The sequence below is a fragment of the Antrostomus carolinensis genome, unplaced genomic scaffold (genome assembly GCF_000700745.2).
Source record: "Antrostomus carolinensis isolate BGI_N321 unplaced genomic scaffold, ASM70074v2 scaffold31172, whole genome shotgun sequence".
Lineage (NCBI taxonomy): Eukaryota > Metazoa > Chordata > Aves > Caprimulgiformes > Caprimulgidae > Antrostomus > Antrostomus carolinensis.
Genome location: NW_010302125.1, coordinates 1 through 19,235, shown reverse-complemented (window position 1 = coordinate 19,235; position 19,235 = coordinate 1). Strand labels below are relative to the sequence as shown.

At 37.5% G+C, this 19,235-nt stretch overlaps 1 protein-coding gene across 1 annotated transcript; it reads left to right on the top strand.

Moving 5' to 3' along the window:
• Positions 1-5,539: 5,539 nt before the first annotated feature.
• On the top strand, positions 5,540-17,883 carry LSM14A (LSM14A mRNA processing body assembly factor). Its single transcript, XM_010163715.1, has 11 exons — positions 5,540-5,621; positions 6,032-6,130; positions 7,394-7,557; positions 8,416-8,548; positions 9,043-9,165; positions 10,988-11,164; positions 11,459-11,521; positions 12,225-12,404; positions 13,965-14,136; positions 15,039-15,267; positions 17,216-17,883. Exons 1-11 carry the CDS (start codon positions 5,540-5,542, stop codon positions 17,237-17,239), a joined length of 1,446 nt encoding a protein of 481 aa, XP_010162017.1. The 3' UTR covers positions 17,240-17,883.
• The last annotated feature ends 1,352 nt before the right edge of the window (positions 17,884-19,235 follow it).

Here is a 19,235-nt window from a genome sequence, read left to right as displayed (position 1 = left end):
GCGGAGGTGGAAGTGAGCGAGGGGTTTGGAGAGCTCGGGCGCGACAGCGCTGCCGAGGCCCCCGCTCCCCCGGCTTCGAGGAGCGGTATGGAAAGCTCAGAGCGGCCGCGGAGGGACCGTCGCCAAAAGGAGAGAGAAATGTTATCTGAAGGAGTCCTGAATAGAGTGAAAGTATGAAGCCCTTAGCGGTGGAAGTGTTCCAGAGTTAGTGCGTCAAAGGGAGTAGGAGGGGGAGGCTGGAAAGAGGATTTCTTTGCATCGTAAGAGTTCCAGACCTAGAGTACAGGGCCGCCTACGACTGAGCTCTTCTGCATCCTGGGATAGGAGACAACTCGGGTCTAAAGGGGATCCTGTGAGTGGTGGGTTATCAACAAAGAAGGCTGATTGTGGGGTCTTAATTTCGGAGGTAGTTGTATGGCACTGTATAAATCGAAACTGAGTACAGATACTGGCATGAGGATGTACTGGCCAGAGAATATATATATGTTTATGTATGCATAAGAAAGTTAGGCAGATAGGCTTACTGAGAAAAGAAGCAGAGACTGGGCAGTAAAAAGAGGTTCTTTGAAACTGGGCATCTGAAGGACTTTGCTGTTTCTTGCACATGATAATGCGCTGCTAACGCAAGTCTGTTAGCCACGGCAGTGAGTGCGTAGTGTTCAGGTAAAACATTAAGTCAGAGTTTTTAATAACTTCTTTATAATAGATTATGCAAAACTCAGTGTTACTTTACTTTACACTTCTTGACTGCAGTCTTATTAAATAATCTAAATGCATATATAAAAGTGGAGAATTTATCCAGCCATTAGACAAGGGGAAAAATTGCTCCTTGTGTAAATTAAATATTTGAGACTGAGAGTATTCCAAAGCTCAGTTCCTGTTCGATATGATATTCTTAGCATTCTAGCATCATACTGTTGTTATGTGTTTTACCTAGTTGGTGTGTCTGTAGAAATGATACCGTGTAGCAGTTTGCTTTCATCTCGGATTGGCCTCTGTGGTAATTCTTGTTTGTGTGCCTTGTCACTTTAAGGCTCTCTTCTTCCCGCCTACTCCCCTTCGACAATTATTTAATAAATAGATCGCTTTGTTTTGTAAATTCTTACATGTATGCTTTGAAACACCTCATAGTAGGCTTGGTCCCAGGCTTGGCTAGTTCATTTAAGGGACATTTAGCTTTCATTGTGATTTTTTTTTTTTTTTTTTAATCTGTTTCTAAAGTTGCTTTTGGGTTAAATTACCTTTCTGGAATTGCATTATCTGTTTACAAAGGGCAGCTAGTATTTGTTTATATAAGAAAAAGATGAGCACTGTGATTAAAAATAAGTGTTTAGAAATTCCAGTGGCATGCTGTTATTGTTAAGGTTTGTACCAAAGCACTTAGAAGAATCCCATCCTTGAAGAGTGTGTGATAGTCCTGTCCTAAATTAGACAGATTTAATGCTGGCCAAGCCAATTTTGCATGACTTCTCAAGAGCGGTTAAGTCGTGTTATGGCGTATCTGCCAAGGCATATATATTTAATATAGATCAAACTACAGTTACAAATCTAATTGCTCTCTTCCCATAGCTCTCATCAGAAATGTAAATCTAAAACATTAAATTTGCTTTAATAAAACTTGTCTGAGTTAGCCGAAGAATGTGTGTTTTGTAATATAGTGTCATGATTCAGAAGAGAATAAACCAGTATTTCTAGGCTACCTGAAACCAAAAATCTCGAGATTAATCTGGAAGCTGATAACAACCATATTAGACTGTAAAACAGTTTGCTGTGCTCGTGAACAAAATGCTCAACCTAGAGTGTTCAAGTTTCTGAATAAATGGAGGCTTAGGTCATGTGACTGTGGTACCATAGCATATATGTAAGGTGACAAGTGTGCTTAATTATGGCCAGGTATGTATGTGAAAGAAGCAGATCTTCCTTCTGAACTGTCTGTAGCTGTAAATATGTTGATCGGGTAATAGTTATCTCTTCTTCCTGTGGTGAGTTCAGAAGTCAAACCAGAACTGTTTACTGTGGATCTTTACTGCAAATGTCAATTTTTCTGCCAGAAAGAGACACAAAAAGCCCCAAAAGATTTCTCGATGCTTTCAGTTGCTCTACTGTGTAGCTGGTTTCATGTGACTGTTACCTGTGTTGAGTGCAGGGTGGCTTATCACTATTTGTTTCCTAACTGAAATCACAGAAATTGTTTGTGACATAAAGTACAAAAGTACAGGTAGAATCTGTTCTTGGATAGCTGCAGATTTGCATAACAGTAGGACTTTTGTGGGCTAAGCTGAAGTCTGAGATTAATCTCATGAAGTTGTACGTGTGAAATTATCTTCATTTATCTTAAATCTTCTGGGGTTTTAGATAGAAATAAGATTTTTACGTTGCTAACAGGGTACTGATTGTAGTCTTCAGTTACTGAGGGGCAATCTCCCATAGGTGTCAATGGCCGTTTTATTTACAAAGCTGTAATCCTTTCACTAACAAAAGTTGTGGCCTTTGTCTCAGGAGTTAGGGGGAGATAGCAACTGTTTAAATATTGAGCATAACGTTTTTATCCTAAGCTGGAGACTGATAAGGGAAAGTGATGCATCCTTCCACAAAGTGATAAAGTGTATTGTTATTTAAGTAACAAGGAAAGCTCCCATTTATGTCAGATTCCAAATATTAAGCAAACTGTACAAGTCTGAGGTTTTCATATGTTATTGGTGCATATGTTTTCTTTGGATCACCAGCTTTTCAGAGCTAGTGTTTGGAACCAAAAAACACCCACTCTTCTTCTCAAGTTTCAAGTTAAATTAAGTTAAAATGTCCTTTTAATTAATATTTCTAATTCCTACTTAATTTTTAAAACATAATTAAGTCAAACCAATTTAAGAATAGAGTGTTTGCAAGCCACAGTTAGGAGTAAAATTTTTAAAGTGATTGGTGCCCTACCTGGGACAGTCATAGGATGATTGTGATGGATTGCGCTTGATCTTATATGTTGCAGTGTTAAAAACTGGATGTGACCTTTCATGCTAGTAATACATAATGTCCTCCTATTTCAAGGCACCAATTTAGAGAGAGGTTTTTAACGTAGGTAAGCTGTGTAAGAACAACTATATTGGGTCAGAAAAGGCTTCGTTCCCTGCTAACAGTAGGGAATCCTTAGGCACGTCAGTGTAAGAAACAGAAAATTATATACGATCTCTCTGGTATAGTGCATCGGTTTTCTCCTACCAGCTGTAACTTCCCTTTCTCTTAGACTTCTACACAATATTAATTGGGTGAAAGACTCAGAAAAGTAGACAGAAGAAAGTGAAATTGTTGTGAAGACTTGAACATTTCTTCTAGTTCAGGGGTGGGAGCGGGAAAGGGAAGTGTTAAATTTTTATCAAGTTTTTATGAAGTTATTTTTTTAGTCAGTTAAGTGTCATGCTTCCTCCATGTCTCGAGGTTTAGGGCCTGTGTGCCAAACCAACCCTGTGCATAGTGTGTCGCAGCAGAAAAATTCCTCTTGTCAAAGCCCACTCCTGGCTGCTTTCCTCGAATCTATCTCCCTTTTAACTCGCCACCCCATCAGTAAGGGAATGCAGACTGAATTAATTGTTCTGAAGGTATGAGCCTGCCACAGGCTGGCTTCTTCACATGCATACTGTTCCTGTAATGTGGTGTGCAGGCATCTAAGCATGTTTACAGGGAAAGGGTTGTGATGTTTTGAAGAGAGATGGCAATTGAAGTGACTTGTTCTGGTGGTCTCATCTTAGTCATCATGCTACTCATGGGTGCCTTAGGAGTGGGAATAACTGGTTTCTGTGTATGTAAGATTGTGTCAGTGCTGCATGCAGAGACTGAACTACATATTTGCAATAGTTCACATTATATAGGAACAGAGTCCTCTTTTGCTAGTACAATATATAGCTTGGCTTCTGATTAACACAGTATTTTTCAGTGTTAGTCAACAGGTAATATTTTCTGTTAGCAAAAGGGAAAGTTGCAATGTTTTCCTTGGATGCCATAGTAGTATAATACAGTAATATCTGTTAAAATGTATTATAGAAGTAACATTGAAGTCGGTCGAAATATGTACAAAAATTTGCTTGTAGCACTCTAGTATGAAATTGGTGGCGCTACTTGGACATAAAGTCACACAAGTGAATCCTGCTAGGCTCAGCAGTGTTAGTTTCTTTCTAGCTAGCTACTTAATTGTGTGCATTTACACTGACAAGAAATAAGTTCACTTTTAAAATGTGATTGTTGCCTTTTGTTTGCAAGTCCCTAAGCCAATTTAGCTCATTTTAAAAAATCTGAAAAATTTGCAATGACAAGGTAAGATTAAATGGATTGACCATAGTGCTGGTGAGTGTTATAAGATTATGTTATCTTTCATGTGCTTATTTTCATTTCCTCTCACTCTTCAGTATTTTGCTGTATATGAACCACTGCACCTTGTTCTGGAGGAAGGATGTAGTCTGAGGAAATACTCCAAGAAACAGAGCTGGATAGAGCTCTTAAGACCGCTGCTGCTCCAATACCTTGTGTTTTTGATACCTAGGCAACTTAGTATTTCTGATTATGCAAAACTATGGTAAAAGCTATTTCTTTCTAATATCCTATGGTACTGGCCACCTTTAATATTAGACTTTTTACTTTAATAAACTCAGATTATGTTAAATCCTAATCCAAACCAGGAAAGAAGAAATTGTAAAGATAGCTATCCCTTTGCAAAATATTAAAAGTAACTTTTATCTCTTTGTTATACTACTGTCTGAAGGACCTAATTGGGATAGACACTGCAAAAACATTGAGTAGCACTTATCCTAAACTGCTTTCTTAGATTGCGGTTCTGGTTCCTTGATTTAGAAGGAAATTAGAATTGGGGATGGTTATTTTTGTTGTTTTGTTGTAAGAGTGGACATTGAAGCCTGGATCAGAGGAGTTTGCTTCCTCTGATTCCTCTCCAGCAGAGCTAATCTTCATTGAACAAAGTTGTCTTCATATTTTGCAGAAAGTTACACTAAAACTAGTCTGGTTTGGGGCAGGGGAGTGGTAGAGGGGAAAAAAAAAACCCCAAACTCTTAGTAGCGCAACTCTTGAGGTGTTTTATTGCAAAACCATTGATGACCTTATCAGTTTCTTGATCTAGTTGCATAGACAGCTGAATCTCTTAAAGATTAATTCTAATTTTTGGGATGTTCTTTCTCTATCTTCTTTTTGATGTTTTCTCAGTTAGGTTGTTAACTTTTTAAAAAAATTTATTTAGAATGGACAAAGGCAATTGTCAGGTGTTAGAACTGTTCCTCTAAGCGTCATGTGATGTTGGTATTAATAGCAAAATACTTATCCATGCAGCATAGCTCTGACTTAAGAGAAGTACTGTCAGAGCAGATTTCTTCCATAGTTCATCAGATTTTTATTTCTATGTAAAGTTGAGATGTGATCCTGTAGTTTACTACCTTTTGTGGTATTGCTACTGCTTAGTTCCTTCACTTTAGCTAGAAAATAAAATACTTTAGTAACTTACTGATCGCACTCTGGCCATTTTTGTAGCTCCTTTGTAGACAAAATGGCTGCTATAGCAACCATTTCAGGTGGGATAGAGAGAACCCATATAAACCCAACTTTGGCTATACTTGCCAAGACAGCAGGTCGAATGATGGAATGAAAGGCCAAGTTAATTTACTGGTTATCTACTAAATTGAGTCTAGGATGGCCAGAAAGTAGAGTGTTCTCAGTTCAGACAGTGAAATAGAAAGGCTTGATGAATAAAAAGCCACAGAATGAACTACAGTAATGAACATGACCAATTGTTGTGTATTACTTTGAGTTAATTTCAGCAAGTTCTTCAGCTTCAGAGGGAGAAGACAGATTTCTCTTATAACAAAGACTGAAATTCACTTAACAGTATATGCCTTTTTACAGCGCTTACATTTTATGGTACAATTCAGAGCAGACTTTCAGATGCACAAAATTAGAAAAGTTTATGAAATTCAGCTAAGTAGCTGATATAAGCATGAACAAAGTAATTGTAACCTCTTAATGTTGTTTTTCATTGTAGTGTGGAGTTATCTCTTTACCCCTCAGTTACGCTTCTCAAAAAGATTTGTAATAAGGTCTGTTTGTGTGGTATTAGAAGAAGCAACGGTGATGGAAGATGGTTGGTGCAGCCTGAGAAATGACTCGGTATCACCTTAAACAGCTCTACAGAAAACTCTGCTTTTCTTGACTCATGGTTTTATGGCTGCAAATAAGTACCTAATGATGACTTCAAATAGTTGATGCATCTGAAAACAGGGGAGGAAACTAATTCTAGTAAATTAAAGCAAAATATGGATGTTTTCTCAGCATAACCTATAGTACCTTACACAGCAAGCAAAAAAACCCCTTAAAAGGCTAGAGCAAAGACAGTTGTGAGGAATTGTTAAAACTGCTGCAAGTTGATGTTCAGTAGAATGTGACTGTCATGATTTATTTTTTTTTCTTCTTTCTGGTTTCAATTAAATGTTTAGGTTTTGCTTACAAAATTCTCATTCTTGGAGGCATTTCTTCAGGGTTTTTTGTTTGTTTCTTTTTATATTCACCTAGGGCTGGCAGTCTTAAGGTGAGGAAAAGTCTTTGAGAGGGTAGTGCAAGTAAAGTGATTATGTAATGCAAAGGGAAAAGCATGATACGCTTAATCACTATGCAATCTGAAAACTATTGAAATTCAGCTAAGTACATGCAAATAAATTTAATATCTTAGTATGTTGCACACTATGCAGGTGTACTTAGAAAGATAGTTATGCCCCAGTGAATTCACTTAATTTGACAGATCATATGAAACTTAAATCAGCAAGAAGAATGCATTTTGCTTAGGGAAAATTGTCTATACGTACCACAGAATTCCTACTTTTTATTTAAATCTTGATTCAGACCTTTAATCTATTGAGAAATACTTTGCTTTAGGTAACTTTTAATAGTCTAGTTTCTAGTAGTATTAGCATTTTTTTTTTTTGCTGATTTGCAAGTACAGAACTTGAAGTATGGAAACTCTTGTAGTCCTTGATTCACAGGACTGACTTAACAGCCTTTTTTTGGTGTTCCTGTTGCTATAACGTCCAGAAAGTGTTGACTTTGGCAAAAAAACTGCTTTGCTGCTTCCCGTTAGGCTCACAAAAAAGTAAAAATATTCAATATGTGAGTGATACCATAACTGTTGTCTCAGGAATAGAAGAGGTATCTTTCTGCTTGATTTTTAACTGAAATTTCTAAGATCCAATCAGTTGGTAATGGCAAACAATATGCTGCCTATTCAGTAAGTTGTTTTGCTCAACAAAATTTTGTTCTTTTTATTTAAAGCTGTTGGTCTCTGTAGTATATTTGAAACATTTTTGTCAAATGTGGGGTGTTTTTATTTTTTTCTCCCTTCCCAATTTTGCAGTTCGCTCTTTTGGTACAGAAGATAGACCCACTGATAGACCTATACCACCTCGTGATGAAGTCTTTGAGTATATCATATTCCGTGGCAGTGATATTAAAGACCTAACTGTCTGTGAGCCACCAAAGCCTCAGTGTTCTTTGCCACAGGACCCTGCTATTGTTCAGGTAATGCAAAGTGTGTTTTCAGATGTTTGTTGCTGAAGATACAACCTGGTAGCTTTGAGTGCTCTCTAGCTGAGTATTTAGAAATTAATGGTTTTTGCTCTGAAGTTCACAACCCAATGTAAAGAACCCTGGGAAGATTTTCATCTTTCGAATCATGTCTTTAACTGTGAAAATCGAGGTTGAAATCTAACTCTAGAATGATACACTGGATACTGAAGCTGCCAGTTTTTAAAAAAACAACTATTGACTTTTGGTCATTAGCTTTCCTTTTTTGAAAGGTACTTGGCTTAGGAGGGCATGTATGCAAGACTTCTATTAATAAGATAAAATTATTGATGCTTCCTTACGAAGTACCCTTCCAGTCCTCTAAGGTCTTTTGCTAAATTCGATGCAACTTCTTCCCTCACAGGTAGTCAAGAGCTGTGAAATTGTATTACTACTAATGCTGGGAAGGGAGAAGACTCTAGGGGAAGTTCTCCAAAGTTTTGGGGAAAAGATTACAAAATGTTATGGTACTGTTTTCACAAACTTGTGAAAACTGGAAGGGTAAAAGTGCTCTCTAAACTGCACACATACTTGTGAAAATGTTTTCTGCTAACTATTGTCTGTTTTGAGTTTTCATGCAGAGTAATGTGTGTAATTCATTATTTTTGTGCTGTCTTTGCTTCTGTGTTAAAGCAGTTAAATTCTTAAAATTAAAAGAAACAACTCAATGAATTTTACAGTCCTTTCTATGTATTAGCCACAATGGTGGAGTTAGGGTGAACTTAACAAACAGTTTCTGCATTTTTTGCCTTGCAGCACTATTTCATACTTTTTGTGTAAAGATGAATTTCTGCAAGTGTGTTTTGTCTTTAGTCTTCACTAGGATCTTCGACTACATCGTCATTCCAGTCTGTGGGGTCCTACGGGCCTTTTGGCAGAATGCCTGCGTACAGCCAGTTTAGCCCAAGCCCGCTGGTGGGGCAGCAGTTTGGCGCTGTTGGAGTTGGTACGTTCATTTTTATTATTTGGTGTTTTCCTGTAAGTGAAGTTGCACGTGTGTGCAGTGAGCTACGTGGATTAGTCGCTCCTTTATACTGCAGATGCTCTCTGAGATTCACCAACCAACTTTCATTCCTCAAAATTTTTTTATTTCATCTTCTACTTTTTTACATAAGAACTTAGCTTCTTTTAACTGTTATGGTGACAGTGTTACTCCTGGCACTGAAAATGTTAGCCCCGTGAAAGGAAGGCTGTAGAATTGGCCATAACTTGAAATGAGTTAATAAGATGTCACCATCCTATTTTTGATTAAAAGATGTTAAGTGGAAATATATACCAATAACATTTGTTTATTACCCTGTAAGATGCTGTCGTTACTATGCTGTTAATTCTTGTGATACAGAAGTTAACACTGCCAATAATAGCTTCACTAATCGTTTAGTGCTAATTAAAAAAAAAAAGTCTAAACCAGGTTTTACAACTGTATTATTTCTTTCAAAGCAGGAGGTTCTTTAACATCTTTTGGAACAGACTCTTCAGCCGGTGCTAGCATGTCCCAAAGCACTGCAGTTGGTTCTGCATTTACAACAGATGCAAGATCACTAAAAACACAGATGTCTCAGGGTAAATAATTTTGAATAACTCTTTGATCTTTTTTTGATGAATCGTGCCCCCATGATTTAGGTGGGTGCCAGAGATGCTAACCAAACAGCTGAATTCTGTCATGAAAATGCTTGGTATTAAAACCAGAAGGCACTGAGAGGCTTTGTACTTGCTCTTTAAATATGTTTTCTTACATCTTGGCATGCTGCATAGGTAACTGACAGCAGTTTGTCGTTATCCTTAAACAATCTATATCGAGCAGTAGGACTTATTTCAGTTGAGCAATGTTAGCAAATAAGTGCATATGGAAATTCAATATCTAGTTTTATCAATAGCGTGACAAAACTCGAGATACTTCACACTGATTGAGTTGTGAACTCCTTCATCCTACAATCTTTATATCTATATTCCTAACGGTATTTTTTGTTAATGTGTATTTACATAAATAATATTAACAGCAGCCCTGATTACCTGTAGAGATGACCTGACAGTTAAGTCAGCTTAGTAGTAATAGGAACTGTATGGGTAGTTTGTGTAATATTGGAAAAAGAAAGTAGATGCAAAAGTAGATGCTTTTTGAGTAGGGGAAAAAAAGGTCAGCTAAATGTTGAGCACCTTCACCCTCACTTTTCATGCAAACGTGTTAAGATTTCTCCTCAAAATTCCACTTTTCATTGCTGTGAGTAAAAGTGTGTTAAGATGCATTCCTAATTATGTTTTAACTTTATGCAGTCGTGTTAAAAGGCAAAACACTTGACCTTACTTACAGCAAACAGGCTTTTTCCAGAGTTCTAGTTAAGATTTGTATACCAGTTAGGACTGCTTTCTAGGATTAGTTGAGTCAGTTATCAAGACAAGAATAGCTTCTACTTTGTTGCATTAATTGATGAGGAAAAAAAGTATGCTGAGCATTTACTGTTTTTTTCTGTTGAAAGATTAGCTTGGTTTTCTGTAGGTGAAATTCAAACCTTTTTGATTCTTGGACTTAATGTATGACATATGCTCCAGATGAACATATATACTGACAAAAAGCCTTGTGCAGGGCACCAAGTGTTTTCCGTGTGTGTTTGGTTTAAAAAATACTTATCATCTTTGTAGACTGTACGTGTGGTATGGTTAGTTTTGAGCTGGGGGGGGATGTGTTTTTTTTTGTTCAGCTTTTTTATGGCATATGAGATTATTCATTTTTTGTACTTGCTGACACTTGAGTTTTATTCTAATTTCTGAGTGGATTTACCTGTGTGGTGTCATAAACTTGTCTGTCTGGATCATATGTCTCCATTCTAAACATGCTTCTGGCTCCACTCACTCATGCTGCAAATTGAAATGTATGAACAGCACTTTGTGGAGAAGCTTTCATAGCTCCTTCATCACATTATGCCTGGCAGTAGCCATTACCTTTCATTTATTTTGTGGTGATCATACAACAGAATATGCTGGATGAAATGAAATTTCAGTATCATAACTACATCTCTGCCTTTGTGAGCAGTCACTTTCCACTTGGCTTTCCAGGGAGGCAGAAAGAGTATTTTTACCTCCAGTCAATCAAAAAATTTCATTCCACAGCTAAATACCCATCATAGATGGGTTGGTAGGGATTAATTGTCCTACCCATTTTTTTCTTTTAGACTGGGGGAAGGGGAATTGCTAAATATCCTTCATTCTGGATTAGTGGATCTGAGGGTGCAGAAATATTTATTTCTTCTTTGGACACAGCTATCTTGACTGGTAAGGCAGATAAACCTGTCAGTCTAGATTGGTTGAGAGCAGTAACTCTAAATTTGTGGATGAGAAATAACTCTTTGGGTTTTGGTTTTGTTTTGTTGGGTTTTTTTTCCCTCAGGTCGTTCAAGCCCTCAGATAGATCATTTGAGAAGGAGCCCCACCATGGAGCAAGCAGTGCAAACAGCTTCAGCCCACTTGCCTACTCCAGCACCAGTTGGAAGGAGGAGTCCTGTACCAGCCAGACCTTTAGTGTCTGCTAGCCAAAAATCACTAGAGAATCAAGAGCACAGACGAGGTAGCTTTGGATAACTTTCATGTGGCTTATTTTCTTACATACATGTATGAAGTGCTCTTTTTAAGGGTAATATGTAGGAATTTCCCTGCTGTCCTGCTGACTGGTCAGCAGAGGCCCAGATTATATATATTTCTTTTTAAAGTGAAGCATATATTCTATTTTTTTTTTTTAAATGAAGTGGTTTACTTTTGTAGGTTTGGATTTTTTGAAATCTGAACCATGTAACTATATACAAAAGTGTGATCAAAAATACCTAATTGGATAAACAAATCATTTTTTTATTTCCAACTTTAGCTGAAGCACACAAGGTTTCAAGATCAGAAAATGAGCTCAGAAATGAAAACAAACGACAAATTGGTAAATCTTGTTTTGAGAAATAGCTATAATTGTTTTCAGACTTCATTAAGATTTTTTTAAAGTCTGCTAAAAATACAGCATTTTGTACAGTTTGCGCAGTGCTAGGACTTTGTTTCTGATGTCCAGAAATCTTGCAGTTCAGGTTACAGTAATAAAGAATTTCTGTATTCAGAATGCTTTCACATAATTGTTTCTAATGGGTAACTGTAATTTTGTATTGGGTCAGAATAATACAAGCACAAAAAGTCAACACTAAAGAGAAAATCTCTTCTGGATGCCTTATATTAAGCAACTTGAAGAAAAATGCAAAACCAGACTTTCATGGATTTATAAACAGCATGAAATAAAACCCATTACCTTTCTACAAAAATACGTAACTGACAAGCCACTAATGTTTTAACTCTTATTCAGAAAGCTTTTAATGACTTCTAGAAAGTCTTTTAGTACCCATGTTGAGGACTATTATGCTTTCTGTGGCACTGCAATAATTATTGTAAATGAATTTACAAATTACAGACTGCTCTGACAGGACTTTAACAACAGAAGTGCAGGAAGAGGATGCATGAAGTCCAAACCTGTTACCTCAGGAATTAAAAAAAAAATAAACAAAATGGAAAACCCCACCCAAAAAAACCACCACTAACACCACCCTGAAAGAAAAAACAGTCCACAAAACAAAATGAAACAATTTCCCTCTTTTCAGTTCCAGGTGGACCTTCAGCACGGAGAGGCCGTGGAGGTCACAGAGGGGGCCGAGGAAGATTTGGTATTAGGAGGGATGGTCCGATGAAGTTTGAGAAGGACTTTGACTTTGAAAGTGCAAATGCACAGTTCAACAAGGAGGAAATTGATAGAGAATTTCATAATAAACTCAAACTAAAAGGTAAACCAATTTTTGCTTTAGATTTGAGCATGGAAAAACTGTCTTGCTGTTTTAATGCCACCTTGGAAAACAACTTTTTAAAAGCATGTCAAACCAAGTCTTGTTTGCAATCATTAAAAAGGAATTAAATCAATGAACAGGTAAACTGGAATCATCTATTTAATTAGTTTATTATATTTAGTTAATTGAGTTTTGAAAGAATTTTAACTAGCAAATATCGTACTTTGTGTTCTAACATCTGTTGGTTAAAAATGCAGATTACTTGAGCAGCAGTCCCAATAGTGTGAATTTACTTTTCAGTCCTGGAAAAGATGCCAAAAAACCCACCCCCTGTATTTGATGTTTTCAATTATTAATAGATGAAAAGCAATCACAAAAATACTAGTTTGGGAGCAGAACTTTGCTGGAGGATCCACAAGAGTTTGAATTTAAGAAAGTTTCTGGCATTTCTTTGCGTTTACCCTTTTTCAGAGAACTACAGGAGCAATTCAGATCCATATTGCCAGCACTTTTGTTTTCTAGCAGGCTTCTGTTTTAATTACCTCATTCTCTTGTGACCAGCCACCTGTTCGTTACACTGCTGCTACTATTTTTGGACAAAATTGTTACAGGTTAAAATAGAGAGTTCTGTATTTCAGTAAATGATTCTCTAAAACCTGGGAGGCAGAAGGCAGGAATAAATGGTCAGATTTCAGCGTAGAAAAAACCACCAGGAGAGTCCCATAGGATTTGTTTTCTTGTGCTTACCTCTTTTTCTGCATAATTTCTAAATGAGTTGTTAGTTTGCTGTTGTTATTAATTTTTTTCCGGAATAATAAAGAGGAAAGGGAAAGCTATAAGAGCTATAGAAATATTTTAGGAGACAGTGGTAACTTTTGTGTGTGTGTTTGTGTTGTGGAAAGGTTGAGCTGGTTGTTTGAACATCATGGGATTTAAGCTGTAAGCATTTAGGAATGAGACCTTTAAGATTATAATAGCTAGTTCTGTTGAAGCAGCAGCTTCTTTTTCAGTACTCGTCAAAACAGTAAGTTGAACTTCAGGCATTATTAGGAAAAAATATATCATAAAGTCAGTTCATGGCATAGTATCTTCAATGCTGGCCCTGTGTCTCAAAAAGATAACAGCAAAGCCAGAAGACAAAGGAGAAGGACAACAGGGATGAGCAAAAACATGGAATAGCTTTTATGAGGAATGACTGAGTGGGGCTTTTAAGTCTGGAAAGAAAGTAGCCAGGAGGTTAGAAAATAGATGGCTATCAAATCCATTCTACCACAGTTTGTTTTGGTTTTGGGGCTTTTTGTTTGTTTGTTTGGCTGGGGGTTCTTTTGTTGTTGTTGGTTAAACCCACAGAGAATATAGAGGTATCAAACCTCTAGACAGCAGCAGCAAAACACCCTAATTTATCTGTCAAATTATTTGACTTTCATGTTGAATTTTGGAGGGTTTTTCGTATTTTTGAGCGTTCAGTGTAGTTGTGTCTGTCTCTCTGGGAATAAGTTAACAGTGCTGTTTTGTTTAGTACAATGGTCTGGAAGGCTTCTGTTTACTTTTATTTTCCAGAAGATAAACTTGAGAAGCCAGAGAAGCCTGTAAATGGAGAAGACAAAGGTGACTCAGGTGTTGATACCCAAAATAGCGAAGGGAATGCGGATGAGGAAGATCCACTTGGACCCAACTGCTACTATGACAAAACCAAATCCTTCTTTGATAACATCTCCTGTGATGACAATAGGTATGGCTTGCAGGGGGAAGCTTGTTAGTGTGCTTAATGCATGCTTATGTCATAAGGTGGTGTCAACACTACTCATTACAGTCCATTCTGAATCAAAAGTGAGTAAAGCTTTTTTCCACATACAGTGGGCAAAAATAAAACGGGAGTATGAAGCACAACGTTTCTTTGTGGGCAAGTGCAGTACATGAATAGGAATACATTTTAAGTGTTGGTTTAGAACCATGCTTCTAGAACGTAATGTACATAGTGTGCATACCCTAGAATCTCCTTTCAGGATTTACTGATGTGAGTTTTTTGTTTTGTTTTGCTACTAAATTGCCACTTTAGTTAAATCGGTTATGACTGTGCTTTGGTAATGGTTTGCAGGTAGATTACATAACCCATCTTGGCCAGTAGTGGTGTTTGCGTGGGAAGATAGCATTTCAGGAAAACGAAAGCTTATCTTTAGCTGTTGCCTTTCTATTAGACAAGATGATGTGGGTTGCTGACCTATTTTGCATTACAGAGAGGGGGATTATTTCATTGTACTGACAGCTAGATAAATTAACATCTGCAGTTGCAATTTCTTACTTTGTTTCTTGTATGAAATTACAGACAGCTTTTATTTATTTATTTTATTACATGATGCTGTGTGCAGAGGATAGAGACTGTGTCCTTCTATATGGAAAACTCTTACAGCATTGTTAATATATAATTAAAGATACTGTAACGTATCCCTTTCTGTTTTGTTAAATTAATTGTGGCACACACCTAGATTCTTGCAGAGAGGACAATGTGGAGATTTACAGAGTGATTAATGTGTCATTTTTCATTTCATTGGCTTTCTGGGGATTCTAACTAAGCCAGGCAATCTTGCTTCTGAAGTGTGTTTTGAAACAATCCTTGTTCCCTTTATGTGGCAGAGAACGGCGACCCACCTGGGCTGAGGAACGAAGATTAAATGCTGAGACCTTCGGAATACCACTGCGTCCCAATCGTGGCCGTGGAGGGTACAGAGGCAGAGGGGGGATTGGTTTCCGAGGTGGAAGAGGACGAGGAGGTGGAAGAGGTGGCTTCACTGCCCCCCGAGGCTTTCGTGGTGGATTCAGAGGAGGTCGTGGAGGCAGGGAGTTTGCTGATTTTGAATATAGGGTAAAATATATTTAATCTTACTATGACCTGATCCACTGTTCTTGGAAACTAATGATAAAAAAATTCCTGCTTTTAGATTTGATATCGAACTGGAATTTCTTGTGTAGTATTTTGCAGTTACTCTGAGCTACTTAATTGAAAGTCCATTAATGCTGAAATTTTAGTTATGTAGTAACATTTTGCAATCAGCAACAGGGGGGAGATCTACAGATTTACTACAAGTGTTAGAAATGTTAATTGCAAGCATTTTTCTAAGCAATATTGTAAAATGTAAAGATTGAGAGGGGATAATTTAAATTGCTTCAAGTGTGCGACAAACTTTGAAAAAATTTTTTTTAATGAGTTGGTACAAAGCCTATAAACGTCTAAGATCATATTTAACCCCTAAAACAGAGTAACTGAAGTTACTGAAGCATAGCGATGACCCTTTGCAAAAAGGAAGATAAAAAAAATATTTGAGTTCTGTAAGGTCCTGTTGCACAATTTTTTTTGTTTGTTTGATTTAGGGTTTTTTTAGCTATAACTTTTAGCTAATTACATCCAATAGCTGCTGGGAAAGCTGAGGCAGGATTGACTTTTCAGCAAGTCATTCAATAAAAAGGAACTGTGGGAGATAGAGCTTCAAAAGAAAAGATCCCTGTCCATCCCATAGAGAAAGTGTTTTTAAAAGATTAAAATAAGCACTACTACTTTATTTTTAGTTAAATATGTTTGCAGCTTCAGGTTCCTTTAAGTGTTATGCACAGCCCACCATGTAAGTGTGCTAACTGAAGTAACCTGACATACAAACATGCTTTCATAATCACGTAAGCTTAGAAATAGTAATTTGTTCTGCAAGAGCCATGACGGCTCAAAACCAGAATCTTCCTTTACAGTGTAGTGATGCAAGTTGTTGCTTTTGCAACGCTGTTAAGACATCCATTTCTCTGTTCCTGTTGAAGATCTTAGCTTTTCTTCCTACCAGCCATTCAGAGGAAGGACAAAGTTAGCTGTCAGCCTCAGCCAGAAGCCTATTTTAGGGGCATTTCCTTTTTCTTGGAAACAGTGTAAATTCTCCTCTTTATGAAAGCTCGTTGATCATACGGATTATGTAAATCGGCAGAGCTCAGTTCCTTGCAAAACCAAAATCTTTGTAATTTCAGTGCAAGCCATTTTTCTCTGTATTAAGCGTGTATGTTCAACTCGAACGTTAGCTTGTTAAGGAACACAGAGCTCAGTTCCTTGCAAAACCAAAATCTTAGTAATTTCAGTGCAAGCCATTTTTCTTTGTATTAAGCGTGTATGTTCAACTTGAACATCAGCTTGTTAAGGAACGGATATAATACTGGTGTGCTGTTTAGAATCTAATTAATATAATTAACCAGATGGGTGCAAGTGAATGTAGGCTTTTACACTTCTGACTGGGACACAGTAACTTTTTTTAGTGGTTTACTGCATGAGCAGTTAGAGCTTTGCAGCACAAAATCTTTGGTTTCTGTTTGAAGATCTAAATACTTTTAATTTTTTAAAAAAGGGGAGGGGGCCTTTTTCCATCTCAGAAGACTTCTGACCATGCCTCAGTTATTCTCTCATTAGCTTGCAACAACTAGTCCTGTGGTTTAAAGAAATTTTTTTGTAGCTGAGCATGAATTGGAATGAGGGGGTTGATGATTTGAATTTCTGAATGAAAGGATTTCACAGCCTTCCAGATAAGTAGGAGGTGGTGTAAAGGCCGAGGATTTGTGCCAGGCATCTCAGCAATGTGACGAACCGCATCAGTGCGTGCCAGGCTGAGGGTGTTTCGAGCAGGTGCCCACCTGATGGCGTAGGGAGGTCTCCTTTCTGATTGCTTGTGAAAGATGGGAAGTAGCTGTCACAGTGCATCTTCTCCCAGTGCCGTTGCCCAGATTAATTTGTGATTTTTTTTTTTCCAAAATTAATTTTAACATTCTACTGTTATTCCCTCTAGAAAGACAACAAAGTTGCTGCATAGTCTACAAGAAAGCTGAAACCGGGTGAACGTCTAGATCTTCTCAATCCAGAGAATTAGTTTCAATCTCTGCAAAGAATGAAGTTAATTTGCTGTATACTTGTCACCAGCACTGGGATTTAACTATTTAATTTCAAAGGGGTGTAATGCAGTTACTTTTGAAAAATGGCCATCTTTGAAAACAGTGAGCATAAAATATATTTGAGACAGAAGGATAAGTAATTTCTTATGTATAGTTAATTATAAAGCAGTACTTCGATGGAGTTTAAGTATTTTTTCATCACTGAAAGGATTTTTCTTATTACTAAACTGTATTTGATAATTGCTTCAAGTTGTAAGGACAATTGTATGCAGAAGGCCGTCGATACTGTGAGTGTTTTGATCCACTGAAGGTTGTTTTTTGGAAATCCTGTAATATCCCTTTTGAGATAGTTGTACTTTTATCAACTAGGGTGCTGGGCAGTAGAGAACTTGCTTTGTCAGTCAGATATGTACACACAGTAAATACTGTTTCTTAGGCAAAGGAAACTTTTTATATAGTTGTAAAATTCCATTATATCCCATTGCCAAAGAAACATTACAAACTTTGTATAGCTGTATAAAAAGCAACTAATTTTTTAAAGAATAAACATTTTTAAGTCGGCAAACTTACTGTGTTTATTGCAAAAGTTGATATGCTGAAGAACACTGAATTAGTTGGGTTGTTTTTTTCTTTAGCAGCTTTTCAGGCTTAAATGTTTGATTTTATATTTGGACTATAATGAAGATTTGAGAACGTTCTTCCATTACACGAAACTGGATACACGCTTCACTTCTCTTGTGAGAATTTGATTTTGTAGTTTCTGGCATATCACAGGATTTGACCAAATTAAGGAGATATTTTCAAATACGGAGAAAATAAATTTTCGTATGTCAAAATTTGCAATTAATTTTACTTAGTGATAAATATTAACTTTTTTTAATGATGGACCAGGCACCACGGGTTTGTGATTCTCCTGGAATGCCTGGGACAAAACTCTGTCTCCATTTGTCAATTATTGAAACGTTAACTTTGTTGTAATACCTGTAGGCATAAGCAATTTAAAGAATTCTTAGTGTTTGGAGTTGTTTGCATTTTGATAGACCATAGCTGGGAGACATTGAGACTGGTTCAAAGACCCTGAATTCACAAATGACGTCGTACCGACTTTTTGCTAATTGCAAATGACTGGTTACAACTTTTGGATATGCTGAAATAGGAACCTGGTCATTTGTGTCTGTGTATGTATATGAAGGCCACAGGAATAAAGGGATCCAAAGATTAAAACATTTTCATCTAATTTGCTGATTTAGTCTTTTTTTTTTTTTCTTTTTTTTTTTCTTCAAAATGTTCATTGGTGATAAAGATGTGGAAAACTGCACTGTTGGATAATTGGAATATTTAAAAGTGGTTGATAGAATCTTAATTTTATAACTTTTGTATAGCACTACAAGGAAGTATTTTGTAATTGGTTTCCTTATTAAGGTCAAGTATTTGGCAACTGTAGGAGTTAGATAATATTGTTTAGTAATGTTTTTGCATGTTAACAACAGCGCCTTTTGGGATCCACAGATGATGATTGTGAACAACCAGCCGTGGGGGTGTCTGACCGGAGGCCAGTGCTGTACTGTCGCAATAACTGTGTGTACTGTAGGAGGGATCCCGGGCTTATTTAAACACGATGAATTGTACATACCAATGCTGGGCGCTGCGGGGGCCGCTGCGGGCGCTGCCCCGGGGCTCTGTGCCCGGGCCCCCGCAGCAGCGTGCCGTACCTGCGGCGGAGCGAGGGCTTCTCCTTTTTTATTTGGAACCAGAATAAACTGTTCAATAAAACCCGGCTGCGGGCGGTTATTTCTCGCCGTGAGCGGGGCTGGGCTGGGCTGTGGGAGGGTTGGGCTGGCTCCGGCCGAGCGGGCGGTGCGGGCTGAGGCGCGGGGCGGAGCGGGCGGCTGGTTCCGCCTCCCGGAGGGGCTGTCC

What these genes read in the sequence shown, in the direction of transcription:
- LSM14A (XM_010163715.1), top strand. Translation starts at nt 5,540, where the DNA reads ATGGCTGCTATAGCAACCATTTCAGGTGGGATAGAGAGAACCCATATA. An exon ending in TATACTTGCCAAGACAGCAG is followed by an intron (nt 5,622 to 6,031) that starts GTCGAATGATGG and finishes TTTTCATTGTAG; the next exon opens with TGTGGAGTTATCTCTTTACC. An exon ending in TAATAAACTCAAACTAAAAG is followed by an intron (nt 12,405 to 13,964) that starts GTAAACCAATTT and finishes TTTATTTTCCAG; the next exon opens with AAGATAAACTTGAGAAGCCA.